This window comes from Piliocolobus tephrosceles, chromosome 13 (genome assembly GCF_002776525.5).
Source record: "Piliocolobus tephrosceles isolate RC106 chromosome 13, ASM277652v3, whole genome shotgun sequence".
Lineage (NCBI taxonomy): Eukaryota > Metazoa > Chordata > Mammalia > Primates > Cercopithecidae > Piliocolobus > Piliocolobus tephrosceles.
Genome location: NC_045446.1, coordinates 91,872,705 through 91,888,156, shown reverse-complemented (window position 1 = coordinate 91,888,156; position 15,452 = coordinate 91,872,705). Strand labels below are relative to the sequence as shown.

The following is a 15,452-nucleotide window of genomic DNA, read 5'->3' as shown; positions in this document are numbered from 1 at the left end:
TGTCTAAATGGTCCATTTAAAGAGAGGCAGGAGAGCAGGGAGCCCAGTCTGCTAGGCAGGAGAGATCCATCTAAGTTCTTGTCGCTGGCCACCAGCTTGAGCCATCCAGGTGTAATGTAGAACTGGAAATTGTGCCAAAGATGAATGAGCCCTGCTTTTGGGTTGAGAAAGTTAAACTTATATTCAAAATGGATGCTGAGCAACATAAAATTATAAGAATTCTCTATATGTCTCCAACATCAATCCAGTACCACAAGTTTTATTCTAGTATTCCCCCTTTCTGGGAAAAGCAAAATAATAGAAACAAAATCCAGATGAGTGGTTGTTCAGGGCTGTATGAAGGAATTTTTGGCATGATAGGGCTGTTCCGCATGGTACAGTAGTGGTGGGTATACAATGCTATGCATGTCAACACCTACACAATTCTACAAAGAGTGAATTTACTGTATGCAAGTAAGAAAAACATCCAGGATGTTGGAAGAATCCAACGTGGGATATAGATTGTGACAAATGAATCTAACCGTATTAAAATGAGTAAACTTGGTAAACTATCACTCCTGTAATCTTAGCGACTCAGGAGGCTGAGATGGGAAAGTGGTTTGAGGCCAGTGGTTCCAGTCTAGTCTGGGCAACACAGTGAGATCCCATCTCGAGGCCACACTGAGCTACGATTGTGCCACTGCACCCCAGCCTGGGTGATAAAGTGAGACCCCCGAACTCTTAAAAACAAAACAAAAACCCACCACAGTGAAGGTGGTAGAAAGGAAGGAACTGGCCTTAGTAACTTTGGAAAACTGTGTGTTGACTGAATAAGTAAGACTGGGCATGAAAATAATGATAAAAATGCTGTACTTTAGTTGGCAAATTTGTTTCTCCTAAGTATGTGGATTAGCAATTCTGAAGTGAATTTTCATGTATATTAGAGTTAAATTAGTGCATGCATTGTGGCTTATGAGTGTCAGTTTTCTCAATGTCAAAGAAGATTCAAACATTTTGAGAATTTTTATATTAAAAATTTACAGAGATATAAAAACTAAATCACAGTTAGTTATACATTTAATTGATCATTTTTATTGTAAAGGGTAAATTACATGAAACTGACAAAATTTAGTACATGTAATATCTATCAAAATACATACATGTAAGTGTGTGTATATTTATATATGTTTATAGTACAGTTTTCGCAAAGAGCTTCAACATTCATAAGAAACACAGACATAGTTATTCTGGTGCAACATGGATTTAAAATAAGGCCATGGTAATCCTCCCTGATGCCAATTTTCAAATGAAGACTGTGTAAATTTTTCTGACCAGTTATTAGACGCCCTGCCTCTCCCAAATGTGTTTAAACTTTTCTTTCGGTTATTTGATACCTTTTGCCCAAGAGACTACTATCTCTTTTTTTTTTTTTTGAGACAGGGTCTCGCTCTATCATTCAGGCTGAAGTGCAGTAGCATGATGCCTGATCACTGCAGCCTCTGCCCCCCGGGCTCAAGTGATCCTCCCACCTCAGCCTCCCCAGTATCTTGGACCACAGGCACACATCACCAAGCCCAGCTTTTTTTTTTTTTTTTTTTTTTGTATTTTTAGTAGAGACGGGGTCTTGCCATGTTACCCAGGCTGGTCTTGAATTCCTGAGCTCAAACGATCCACCTGCCTCAGCCTCCCAAAGTGCTGGGATTACAGGTGTGAGCCAACATGCCCAGCCTGAGATTATGCTGTCTAATAAGTTTCATAAGTTTTTCCATTGAGGAAAGTGATGCTTTCTTTGATTTCCTCCAAATTTAATTCTCCACATTTGAAAGGAGACTCTTCTTTTCCTTAGAACTTGAAGATTCAGTGTGAAAGGGCATTTTTCTTTCTTATATTATTAAAAAAGTTATTTTTTAAAAAATAACATTTTTATTTATTATTTTATTTATTTATTTCTTGTGAGACGGAGTCTTGCTCTATTGCCAGGCTGGAGTGTAGTGGCGCAATCTCAGCTCACTGCAACCTCCGCCTCCAGGGTTCAAGTGATTCTCCTGCCTCAGCCTCCTGAGTAGCTGGGACTACAGGTGCACGCCACCACCCCCAGCTAATTTTTGTATTTTTAGTAGAGACAGGGTCTCACCATGTTGGCCAGGATGGTCTCCATCTTTTGACCTCGTGATCTGCCTGCCTTGGCCTCCCAAAGTGCTGGGATTACAGGTGTGAGCCACCATGCCCAGTTAACATTTTAATATTTTATATAGAGATGGGGTCTTGCTGCATTGCCCAGGCTGGCCTCAAACTCCTGGGCTCAAGCAATCCTGCCTCGACCTTCCAAAGTGCTGGAATTACAGGCATAAGCCACTGTGTCCAGCCAAAAAATTTTATTTTTATTACATTTCCACTTTTATAGCATGCAAAGTGCTATTCTCTTCCACTTTAATTCACAAGGGATCTTTACTCTTTGTCTTCCCACTTTTGTCACTTTCAATGAACCCACCCTGTATCTACTAAAATTCTGGAGTAGCCATGGGCAGAATTGCATAAGAATTCTGGTCATATCACAGTTTCATAAAAGGACAATGTCATAATGTGCAAGTTCTAATAAAATGCAAATCTTATCTTGTTTCACCAGCTTACTATTTAGGCTTTTTTTTTTTTTTTGGCCTATTCCGACTTTGGATTTTAACTATTTTCAACTATCTTTTGCTTGTAGAGGCATTCTTTGGTTCCTAAGAGGTGTTAAAGTGAGGGATTATTAACGGTGAAGCTAGTTTGGCATGCAGGATGCTGCTGTGTACATATATACTACTAGTGTACATGAATATAAACCCTTGTCTTTTTTTTTTTTTTTTTTTAAATAAAAGTGAGTTTTCATCTGAGGTGCTTAGAATGATTCAGAAACAACTTGGCACACTCTTCTGGCCTGCTTACCCCCATTGAAATGTTATTTTATAAATTACATCTTAATTCACATAATTTTTTCTTGATAGTATAAAAATTCTCAAGTATTTTCTAAAAGGGCACACAACTTTCTATTTAAAAGTCTAAGCACTAAATTTTCTGTTGCCTTCCTAAATCCTACTCTTATAATTAAAAATATAGGAAAGCACAAATGTTTCCTTCATTAGGTCAATTTTTTCACTAATTTTCTTCATTGAAAAAGTGAATTCATTTTCCGTTTTCCCTCATTTCATCCAATAGTTTCCATTTCTACCAACAAGGTGTGGCAGAAAGAGCATGGGTTTTGGAACCAGATAAACCTGAGTTTGAATCTTGATTCTCTCACTGTAGGTAGCTATGTGGCTTTGGGTAAATTTAACTTCTTTAAGCCTCCAGTTTCTTCTCTGTAAAATGGAGACAAAAATACCCATGGTTTGGGTGACTGGTCAGATTAAATAAAAAACATATGCACAAAATCTGGTACATAGTAAGCATTCAACATGTTAATGCATTTCTCACTGCATCAAGTGTTTCAAAACTAATTATGGGGAGGAACCAAAATTTAGTAGTGTTATTAATAAAAGACCACATAACATGTTTTCTTAAAACTCTTAATTTCTAATTTTGATTCATTACCTTTTTAAATTTTTTTTTAATTTTGAGACCAGGTCTCATACTGTCACCCAGGCTGGTGTGCAGTGGTGACACACAGCTCACCGTAGCCTCAACCTCCCAGGTTCAAATAATCCTCCTGGGCTTAAGTAATCCTCTTGCCTCAGGCCCCAAGGAGCTGGGACTACAGGTGCATGCCACCATGCCTGGTTAATTTTTGTATTTTTTGTAGAGACAGGGTTGCCCAGGCTGGTCACGAACTCCTGAGCTCAAGCCATCTGCCCACCTCAGCCTGCAAAGTGCTGGGATTACAGGCATAAGCCAATGGCCCTGGCTTGATTCATGACATTTTAATGAAAAATTTCATGTTTTTTCTGTATGCTAAAGTGCCATGTATGAAATTTGGAAGAATCGATGTAATTGTACAGCCGTAGGAAGGCCTCCCTTCACTATACAAAAAGGTAACTTTTGCTCTATTGCTGCTACCAAGGGCCATTTTGTGGGATGTGGTAACTTTAGGAATATTTATTACACTGAAATGGGCAGTTAAAAAATCAAAATATGCCATACTTTATAAACATCTTATCAGTAAGTTAGAGGTTTAATAAAGAGGTTTAATAAACAGAAATTTTATTTAACACATATTTCAACATGGAATCTATAAATTACAAAGGAGCACTGTGAATTCTGTGGAAAAATGTTTGTTTGCTCTACTCACAAGCTTCATCCTTGTGGCATGTATTCAGAGCTAGGTTATGTCCTGCTTTTTGTTCAGGCAGGCATAATGTCTTTCATGGTATTCTCAGAACTTTGTTAAACTTCACTGCTTTGTTAAATGTCACTGCTCTGTTAAACTTCACTGCTCACAAAATCTGAGTTAGGACAAATGTTCACGGGGGTTGTTGCTCACATGTTTTCCTATGGCTGGTTTTGACAAAATAGTATGCATCGAGTCCTAGAGAAGTACATGAAAGGTCTTCTTAGACGGATTCTGCTGGAATTTATCTCTTGTCTCTGCAGCTGCTGGTTCTATCTTCTCTCTTCTCCTGGAAATCAGAAAGAAGAAACAAGCATGCAAACACATGCTGAAACAATGCAGCCACAAACTAGGCTAGTATGTCAAATAGTGGCATATTCAATACATCCTGACATCATTCTCCCAGGTAATGATTTTAAGGTTGGAGAGAACTTTACAGATTATTTATCTCAACCCTTATGTTATTTTCATCAGTACCTTTCTACTCTAAAAGATAAAATTCCCATTTTGAAAATGTCCAATTTTACAATTTCATTAAAAATTCAGGGTTCAGGCTGGGCGCAGTGGCTCACGCCTGTAATCCCAGCACTTTGGGAGGCTGAGGTGGGCAGATCATGAAGTCAGGAGTTCGAGACCAGCCTGGCCAATATGGTAAAACCCTGTCTCTACTGAAAATACAAAAATTAGCGGGGTGTGGTGGCGGGTGCCTGTAATCCCAGCTGCTTGGGAGGATGAGGCAGGAGAATCACTTGAACCTGGGAGGCGGAGGTTGCAGTGAGCCCAGATGACTCCACTGTACTCTAGCCTGGGTGACAGAGCAAGATTCTGTCTCAAAAAAAAAAAAAAATAATAATAAAAATTCAGAGTTCAAAGTGAAACGATAAATTCTAATTTATTTGCACCTGCATTTAAAGCTCTTTATTTAAAATTTTCTTCTAGATAAATTCTGTTACCAATAAATCTCTATAGTGTTGTATAGCAGAAACGGGAGTTCTTGTGAAAACAATGTCCAATGGAACTAATGATGAAAGGGCCTGGAACCCACATCGTTAGGCACATCAGAAGGAAACCTATGGGAATGTTAGCCCCTGTGTCCCTCTCCAGTTGTCTTTCTCCCTCTTTGTAATGAATCTGTTTCATTTAGTCCCAGGAAGTTATTTTCTCCTTTTCAGTCTCTGAAATAATATTCATTTGGCTAACTCTGAAGCTTTTCTCAGAATTCAGAATGTTGTTCATCTCCTATATGTTCATATACCTGTGAAGTTAGCGCTTTTTACACTGATTTATAAGAGACTGCTTATTTTTATGTTTCCTCTATCAGACTGTACCCATCAGGAAAACAAAGCCATTATAAGAATTATAGGACTAAGGTATTTATTACAGGAATTACATTTTGCCAAATACAGGAGCTGGGAAAATGAGGGTCTGGAAAAGGAAAACTGAAGGATCAGAGTATATGGGGCAAAGCATAAAAATGTAGCCTGCTCTACTGTGGCGTGCCAGTCAGGATCAGAGAAAGGATGACTAAGCAGGCTGTTTGAAACACTGGTGTGGAAAACACATTGAAGCTTGCAGGGAAATCGGATAATCCAAGCATGCCCAAGCTGCTGAAGTGGAACTATGAAGGGGGAGCTTGCTGGGGAAATCTATGGGAACTGCTGAATGTGGAATGACTCTGCTTTTCTGAAGCTACTGTCTTCAGGTCCGCAGCCCAGTGCCTGGTGGTGGGCCCGGGGCTGCTGTTGGCCAGCAGGGCCTGTAGTCATGAAGATGCTACAGAGTAGAGAGGAGTGAGCTGCTGGGCACCTTTGTATTTGTCCATCACTGACTAACCATGATCAAGATCTTCCAACAATAATGGCTTCTGGTCACATTTGCCTTCTTTTGTGGCCAAAATTTCTAACCTAGAAATGTGAATCCTAGCCTTAGCAAAGTTGGCTATTTTGTGCTCATGATGTATTCTTAGAATGTAGCAAAGTTTCTGGCACATAGACAGCACTTAATATTTAATAAACGAAAGAAGAAATGGAAGACCATTTATACACTGCAAATGAGAAGCAAAGCAAAATTTGTCACTGAGACATGAAAGTGTTTCATAAATCTCTCTCTTGACTATAACAATTAATTCAACATTTATGTAGTACTGCTGTTTTATTGATAGATTGGTGACTAAGAGAAGTCCAGCAAAAGAAGAATTTGTCACTGTATGTCCAGTACTGTCAATGGGAGAGGGTACTTGGATTGACTCCTTCACTGGCTTTCCTCATCAGTGCAGGCTACACTTTGATCCCCTTCCCCAAGAACTCCCAGATGGACAAAGGACAGGGGAACAAGAAGGGTAGGTGACTTTCTTGTTTGTCATCACTGTTTCTAGACCAGTGTTTCTCATCCTTCGCTTCCCATTCAAATTCTTCAGAGAGCTTAGAAATATCTAAATGCTGAAGCTGCTCTCAGGTACGACCCAGGCATCAATATTTTTTAAAGTTCTCCATGTGATTCCAATGTGTATCCATGTTTATGTTTCTATGTGAAGTTAGTGCTTCACATAGAACTAACTTGTGTTTCAAAGTTAGCTAGCAGCATTGGTATTACCTACTCACATCCCAGACCTACTACATTAGAAAATGTATTTACCAAGATCTGTAGGTGGTACAAAGTACACTAAAGTTTAAAAAGTACTGTTTCAGACCATTTTTACCAGAACCCAGTGCCAAGGCAAAAAATAAAATAAAGATTCAGTAACGTCTAGTTTTAACACTGCATGTTCTCACTCATAAGTGGGAGTTGAACAATGAGAACACATGGACGCAGGGAGGGGAACATCACACACCAGGGCCTATCGGGGGTGGGGAGCTAGGGGAGGGAGAGCATTAGGGGAAATACCTAATGTAGATGACGGATTGATGGGTGCAGCAACCCACCATGGCACGTGTTGACCTATGTAACAAACCTGCACGTTCTGTACATGTATCCCAGAACTTAAAGTATAATTAAAAAAAAAAAAACAGCTCTCAAGACACAGAAGAGATATGGATCCTTAATGATGTACACTTCTTAGCAATTTTTCAATTAGGATACGCATCTAAAATTATTTGAAGATTGGTACACTAATACCTGTTTCTGCTCCCAGGACTGATGAAAATACTCTGAATATAAAAATGTTCATATTCTGTAGACAGCCCAGAAATAATGTTGCACTCCTATAACCATCTGATCTTCAACAAAGTTGACGAAAACAAGCAATGGGGAAAGGATTCCCCATTCAATTAATGGTGCTGGGATAAGTGGCTAGCCATGTGCAGAAGACTGAAGCTGGACCCCTTCCTTATGCCATATACAAAAATCAACTCAAGATGGATTAAAGACTTAAATAAAGCCTAAAACTATAAAAACCCTGGAAGATAACCTAGGAAACACCATCCTGGACATAGGCCCTAGTAAAGATTTCATGATGAAGACACCAAAAGCAATCGCAAGAAAAGCAAACATTGACAAATGGAACCTAACTAGACTAAAGAGCTTCTGCACAGCAAAATAAACCATCAATAGAGTAAACAGACAGCCTACAGAATGGGAGACAATATTTGCAAACTACACATCTGACAAAGTTCTAACATCCGGAATCTTTTTAAAAAATCTTTTTGAGATAGAGTTTTGCTCTTGTCGCCCAGGCTGGAGTGCAATGGCACAATCTCGGCTCACTGCAACCTCCACCTCCCAGATTCAAGCAATTCTCCTGCCTCAGCCTCCTGAGTATTTGAGACTACAGGTGCACACCACCACGCCTGGCTAATTTTTTGTATTTTTAGTAGAGACAGGGTTTCACCAGGCTGGTCTCAATCTACTGACCTCAGGTGATCTGCCAGCCTCAGCCTCCCAAAGTGCTGGGATTACAGACGTGAGCCACCGTGCCTGGCCTAATATTGAGAATCTATAAGGAACCTAAAACAAATTAACAAGCAAAAAACAACCCCATTAAAAAGTGGGCAAAGAACATGAACAGACATTTTTCAAAGGAAGACATACATGTCAACAAACACATGAAAAAAACTCAACATCACTAATCATTTAAAAAATGCAAATCAAAACCACAATGAGATAGCATCTCACACCAGTGAGAATGGCTATTATTAAAAAGTAAAAAAATAGCAGATACTGGTGAGGCTGCGGAGAAAAGGGAATTCTTATACACTGCTGGTGGGAATGCAAATTACTTCAGTCATCGTGGAAGCAGTGTGGCGACTTCTTAAAGAACTTAAAACAGAAGTACCATTCAACCCAGCAGTCCCATTATTGGGTATACACCCTGAAGGAATGCAAATCATTCTATCTTAAAGACATGCAGGGCTATGTTCATTGCAGCACTATTTACAAAGACATGGAATCAACCTAAATGCCCATCAATCGTAGACTGGATAGAGAAAATGTGGTATATGTAAACCATAGAATACTATGCAGCCATAAAAAAGACCAAGATTGTGTCCTTTGCAGCAACATGGATAGAGGTGGAGGCCATAATCCTAAGTAAACTAATACAGGAACAGAAAACCAAATACCACACCTTCTCACTTATAAGTGGGAGCTAAACACTGAGTACACATGAACACAAAGACGGGAACAACAGACACTGGGGCCCAATTGAGGCCATGGAGGATGGGAGGAAGGAGAGGACTGAAAAACTACCTATCAGGTACTCTGCTTATTACCTGGGTGGTGAAATAATCTGTAAATCAAACCCCTGTGATACACAATTTACCTATTTAACAAACCTGCACATGTACCCCTGAGCCTAAACGTTAAAAAAAAATCATATTCTGACCTTTCACATTTTTTTAAATGAGAGGATATTTGCACAATTCTAACAAACGGTCTTATAATAAAAACCTGATTGAGGAGAAAACCTCTATAAACCAATCCCAAGAAATATTAATATTAATACAGGGTTCTTACTTGTATTGATATGTACATAAAATCAGAAGTTTCCTAGAAAAAGAAAAAAAGAACTTCTTCAAATACTTACCAGAAGTGGTATTATTTGTAAAGTATTTTTGATGGATGGGTTTTTGCAAATGGATTCTTGTATATCTGAAATAATTATACCACAATACCAAAATAATTTAGTTACATATACAGAAATAGAAGAATGACTAAAGAATCAATTATTAAATTCTGATGTATCAAAATATTCAAAATTGAGTAAGAAACTTTTTTCTATTACCCCCCAGAAATAGTCTTTATACTTATATTAGGTCCAAAAATGGAAGTAATTTGATTACTAACAATTACATAAAGCTTATGTTGATAAAAGAGAATTCCTAGTACTTTTACTATTATATGACAATCTTCATTCAAATGTTATTTTTTCTTTCTTTTTTTTTAATCAAAAATATTAATTTCATCCTTGGAGCTTCTCAGAAAAAAAGAGATGTTTATTTAGTTATTGAGGCATAAAAAAATTGAGTAACTTGGTTCCCTTTTCAATTTTTAGATTTTTGTCTATATAATAGCAAGCATCTGAGCAAAAGAAAAATAATTCATGCAGAATCTTTTACAGGAAGCATTTAAATATGTGGAAGGATCAAATAAAAATTTAAAAATTCTCCAATTATTGACTTAAATTTTTTTCTTTATCTGCATAATTTTACATCTTAAACTCATAGCCTTAGTTCATGATTGTAGCTCCCTGCTTATTAACATATTATTTTTAAATTTAGTTTTAATTTAAAAATAGAGTATATAAAACATATATGCATATTTCAATTAATACTTATAAAGTTAATGTCTGTGTAACCACCTAGATTAAGAAATTTGAACATTATCACTGCCTTGGAAGCTTCCTGTCACTTCCTGCCTACACAATGCCCTATGGATTTCATTTCCTTCCCTCACCCAAAGACGTAACCAACCCACTATACTGGTTTGATTCTTTGTGATTTTAGCACATATTAATTGCAAGCATGCAAAATAATATTGTTTAGTTTTATCTGTTTTTAGACTTCATATAAATAGAATTGTACTGTCTTTATTCTCCTGTGATTTACCTTTTTTGCCCCAAATTATAAATTTTTAGATTCATCAATGATGATGTGTGTAGCTGTAGTTTATTTTCTTTTTGTTTTTTCTCTTGCTCTTTCAGTTTGGAAAATTTTTTATTGATTTATATTCAAGTTCACTGATTCGTCAGTGGTGTCTTGAGTCTAATGATGAACACATATAAAACATTTTCCATTTCTGTTACTTTTCTTTCTCACACATCTGTCTCCTATAGTTTTCATCTCTCTGCTGAAATTCTCCATCTGTTCATGCACATTGTCTCTCTCTCTCGTTATTCATCTTTCCCACTATAACCTTTAGCATATTAGTCATAGTTATTTAAGTTACCTGATAGTTCCAACATCTTGGTCATCTTTGCATCTTACTCATTGCTTGCTTTGTCCCTTGATAGTGTTTTTTTTCTCTTGTTCTTTTGGTATGTCTCATAATTTTTGACTGAATGCTGGATATCATTTTTGGAATGCTAGGAACCGAGGCAGATAGTATTTGTGTCTTGAATTGAGTATATCCACTTCTGCCACTCTGCTAGGTCACTGGAGGGTATGTGTGTGTGTAGGTGTGTGTAGTGTGTATGTGTAGATGTTTAAAACCTTAGTAGGGAATTTGAGCTTTTTTTTTTTTTTTTTTTTTGAGACAGGGTCTCCCTCTGTTGCCCAAGCTGGAGTGCAGTGCTGTGATCACGGCTCATTGCAGCCTTGACCCCCTTGGGCTCAGGTTATCCTCCCACTTCAGCCTCTGGAGTAGCTGGGACCACAGGCATGTGCCACCATTCCTGACTAATTTTTTTTGAATTTTTTGTAGATACAGGGTTTCACCATGTTGCCCAGCTGGTCTCAAACTCCTGGGCTCAAGCGATCTGCCTGCCTCAGCCTCCCTGAGTGGGTTTGGGTTTTGTTGTTGCTGCAGCCAACTACAGCACATTACTAACATTACTAACTTCAAATTCCATTAGTGTTACTCTGTACTTATGCAGGCGTCTTGGAGAGTCCCCCTACCCCTTGAAATGTTCCTGTTCTGCCCTCATGTTTTGGCCTTCCTACATGTGTGTACAGTAGAAGGGATCTCTCTCTATGCCCTTGCCTGTCTCCCAGTAGTAGATTTATTTGTTACTTGGTACTTGCGGGTCTGGTGGTGGGGAAGTAGGGTAATTTTTCTGTTGCCCTGGTCCAGGCTCAGTCTTAAGCAGACCCTGTGTGCCCCCCGCTTTCTCCTGCTCCTCCTTCCCATGACAGTTAACTTTGCCTTGTATCTTTGGCAGGTTCTGTGCAAGAGAATTTTAGACCCCTCCTCTAACAGTAGGATACCTCTAAAGGTTTTGGCCCAGGAATGTTTCTTGCTCCTCTCCCAGGGGTAGAGGCTTTTTTCCTTTACTTTTTCCCTATCCCCACTAAGTCTTCACCTGTGCCTTGAGAGCAATCAAGAAGATATGCTGCCTCTGTCCCAGATGGCCTTTATTCTGCAGGGGGAAACGTTCTGTATGGGGGGCGCTTCATGCCTTTCCTACAGCAGTGGCTGCTGCCCTTTGTCAGGTCTGCACTACTGAGGAAGGGTTTCTCTTGTCTCCTGTTCTGCCTCCTATTTTCCTCATGAACACTCAGTGTAGATCCATGGAGAAGAATCTGAGTAGGGTGAAGTTCCCTTTTGCCTCTGGCTCCCAGAGGTTCTACATCCTCACAGTAGTCCACATTCATCTTTTAGCAATCTGTTGAAGATTTAAACAGAATTTCTAAGATCAGCTTGTATGCAACCCGACATTTCCCTCTCTCATATTCTCCCATGGGTGAGAAAATGTTCACGACCTGTCTCTCTTTAGATGTTTCTGTGTTTTCTTGGATGCTAGGCTACTTGGTTGTGATGTGACCTCAGCTCTCTAATTGGCTCAAGAAAAGTTATACTTTTGCCATTTATCTTTTATTGTTCTTAGACTGGGATGGATACATTCTGGCCTTCTACATTTTAGGAGGAAATATAATATGTGTGTGGTTCTGAACCATAGGTGATTTTTGCCACCCATGGGATATTTGGTAAAGTCTGGGAGCACTTGTCATGATAGGGAAGTGTTATGGCATCTAGTGGGTAGAGGCCAGGGATGCTGCTAAACATGCTACAATGCGCTAGACAGTCTCCCACAATAAAGCATTAGCCAGTTCAAAATGTCAATGGTGCTGAGGTAGAGAAAACCTGATAGATACATAAAGTATATTATTGTTCAGATCTAAATATTTAGAAATTCCTATTATATTTTTTTCCTTCTGAATCATGATTTATTTAGAAACTTGTTTCTTAATGGTTATCTTTTAGTTAGTAGATTTTAGGTAAATTGCATTGTGGTTAGAGGATGTGGGCTGTGTGACTCCAATCCTTTGAAATGTGTTAAGGCTTGTTTCATGGTCTTATATATGATTCATTTTATAAATGTTGTATATTTACTTACAAAGAACATATCCCTTTGATCAGGTTTGTTAATCATATTTAATTTTTATATATCTTTTGATTTTTTAAATCTATTTGTTCTATCAATTACTGACAATGGTATGTTAAAATCACCCACCATGGTTAAAAATATTTTATATATTTTGAGGCTGTGTTCTTAAGTGCATATAAAAATCTTATGTATTTCTTCTGAAGTAAGACTTTGCTCATCATAAAGTGATTTTTTTTTTTTTTTTTTGAGACGGAGTCTTGCTCTGTTGCCCACCTGGAGTGCAGTGGCGCAATCTTAGCTCACTGCAACCTCCACCTCCCAGATTCAAGCGATTCTCCTGCCTCAGCCTCCTGAGTAGCTGGGACTACAGGCACGCACCACCACACTCAGATAATTTTTGTATTTTCAGTAGAAACGGGGTTTTACCATGTTGGCCAGGATGGTCTCGATCTCTTGTCCTTGTGATCTGCCTGCTTCGTCCTCCCAAAATGCTGGGATTACAGGAGTGAGCCACTGCGCCTGGCCCAAAGTGATACTTTTTATGTCTAATAATGCTTTCTATTTAAAAGTGAATCAAAACCAGCTTTCCTTTGGTTAAAACTTGCTTGGCATACCTTTTCCATCTTTTTTTGCTTTCAGTTTTTTAATATCCTTATGTTTTAAATGTATTGTTTATAAACAGAATACAGTTTCAATGTAAAGTTCCATTTAACAACCTCTTTTAACTGTAGCAGTTACAACAGTTACAGTTATTGTAAATATACTCCTACATACAATCTTACAGTATTTCTTCTATGTTTATTTTTCTCTCCTTTGTTGCTTTATTTCTGATTGATTTGTTGGCTTTTATGTGCCACTTTTCCTTCTCTACCAGTTTGGAAGTTGTATATTACATTTCTAGTTCTTTAGTTGTGACTCTAGTAATTATCACAGGCATACTTCAGTTATCAATATCTAACTTTAATCTAGGACTTTACCCAATTCCCTAACAATGTAAACATGCTACTATACTTTAACTCCATTTATGCCCTCTGAACTTATGTCCTATTATTGATAGGTATTTTAATTCCAACCTTTTTCTCTCTGAAACATACACTACTTTATTATATTTATTGTTTTATGCAATGTTTGTTGAAATTTACTCTCTCAGACTGTCCATCTGAGGTTAACTACACTTTCTGCCTGGTGAAGTGCAGTGAGAATTTTCTTTAGCAAGTCTGCTGTTAACAAAGTCTCTTGGTTTTTGTCTGAACATAGTTTTAATTCACCCCTCTTCTCGAGAGACATTTTCATGTTAAGAAGGTATTAAATGGCTGGGTGTGGTGGCTCACGCCTGTAATCCCAGCACTTTGGGAGGCCAAGGAAGAGTGGATCATGAGGTCAGGAGATCGAGACCATCCTGGCTAACATGGTGAAACCCCATCTCTACTAAAAAATGCAAAAAATTAGCCAGGCGTGGAGGTGGGTGCCTGTAGTCCCAGCTGAACCTGGGAGGCAGAGCTTGCAGTGAGCTGAGATTGAACCATTGCACTCCAGCCTGGGCAACAGAGCGAGACTCCGTCTCAAAAAAAAAAAAAAAAAAAGAAGGTATTAAATTTGCAAGTTACTTTCTTTCAGCACATTGGACATGTTATCAATATCTCCTGATTTTTTTTCATTGTTTTCTGCCTTTTTTGTTGCTGATTAAAATTAACTGTGATGTATCTTGTGGTAATTTCTTTTTATTTATTCTGAAATACATTGGGTTGTTGAACTTGTAGGTTGGTATTGTTCATCAAATTGGAAAAGTTGTCAACCATTATCACTTTAGATATTGTTTCTGGCCTCTCAGGCTTTTTAATTTACTCTTTTGTGTCTTTTAAGCTCTATATCATATTTTCCATCTCTTTGTCTCTCTAAAATATATTGTGGATAAATTTCTTTGATTCATGTTCTAGTTTACTAATTCTCTCTTCGGATGTCTCTAATCTGGTGGTTAAACCATCTACTAAATTTTACGTTTCAATTATTATATTTTCAATTTCCAGGCATTCTATTTGGGCCCTTTTTCAAATCTGTTTGTTCTTTCTTTATAGTTTCTTATTTCCTGCATGTTTAAGTATAAAAATGACTGCATTTTTGCATTTTAAAACTTACTTCTGATAACTTTAGAGGATACAAGCACAGTTATTTATAGTTTGTGCCTGGTCATTTCATTATCTAAATCCTTTCTGGGTCTGTTTATTCTGTTTTGTGGATTCTTTTGATTTTTTTTTTCTTGGTGCCTTTTTTTGTTATGGATTAAGTTATTTACTTTTTTTTGTGGGCTGCTCATTTTCCTTGGATTTCACTTATGATAATTCTATGAGGACTGGAATATAGGTCTAGAAGATATATAAATGCACTTTTCCCAAGTGTTTTGGAATACTACCAGTTTGAGATCATTCTAAATTAAATTCTTTGCTTGAGATCTTAAGAACTACTCAGGTAATGTGAGTATGGGCTGTAAATTAGTGTGATACTTGTACTAGACTGTGATTCTACATTCTCAGGGATCATTTTTCCTCTATCATCTGCTCAATACTGAAGTTTAAAAAATGCAAGCTTTTTTTTTTTTTTTTTTTTATAGGAAAAATTCCCTCTTCCTGCACTGCCTCTCTGTGTATGCATGTGTGGTGCTGCCTCCTCTGTGTGTGCATGTGTGGTGCTGCC

At 37.9% G+C, this 15,452-nt stretch overlaps 1 protein-coding gene across 2 annotated transcripts in view; it reads right to left on the bottom strand.

Annotated features, from left to right (window-relative positions):
- Positions 1–1,054: 1,054 nt before the first annotated feature.
- CEP126 (centrosomal protein 126) overlaps positions 1,055–15,452 on the bottom strand; it is an 84,352-nt gene continuing 69,954 nt past the window's right edge. For both annotated transcript variants that reach the window (XM_026450087.1, XM_023208007.2), the window contains 2 exons: positions 9,303–9,367; positions 1,055–4,571 (listed from right to left, as the gene is read on the bottom strand). In XM_026450087.1, coding sequence (XP_026305872.1) covers positions 4,527–4,571; positions 9,303–9,367 — 110 coding nt within the window. In that variant the 3' untranslated portion in view covers positions 1,055–4,526. The remainder of the gene's footprint in view (positions 4,572–9,302; positions 9,368–15,452) is intronic.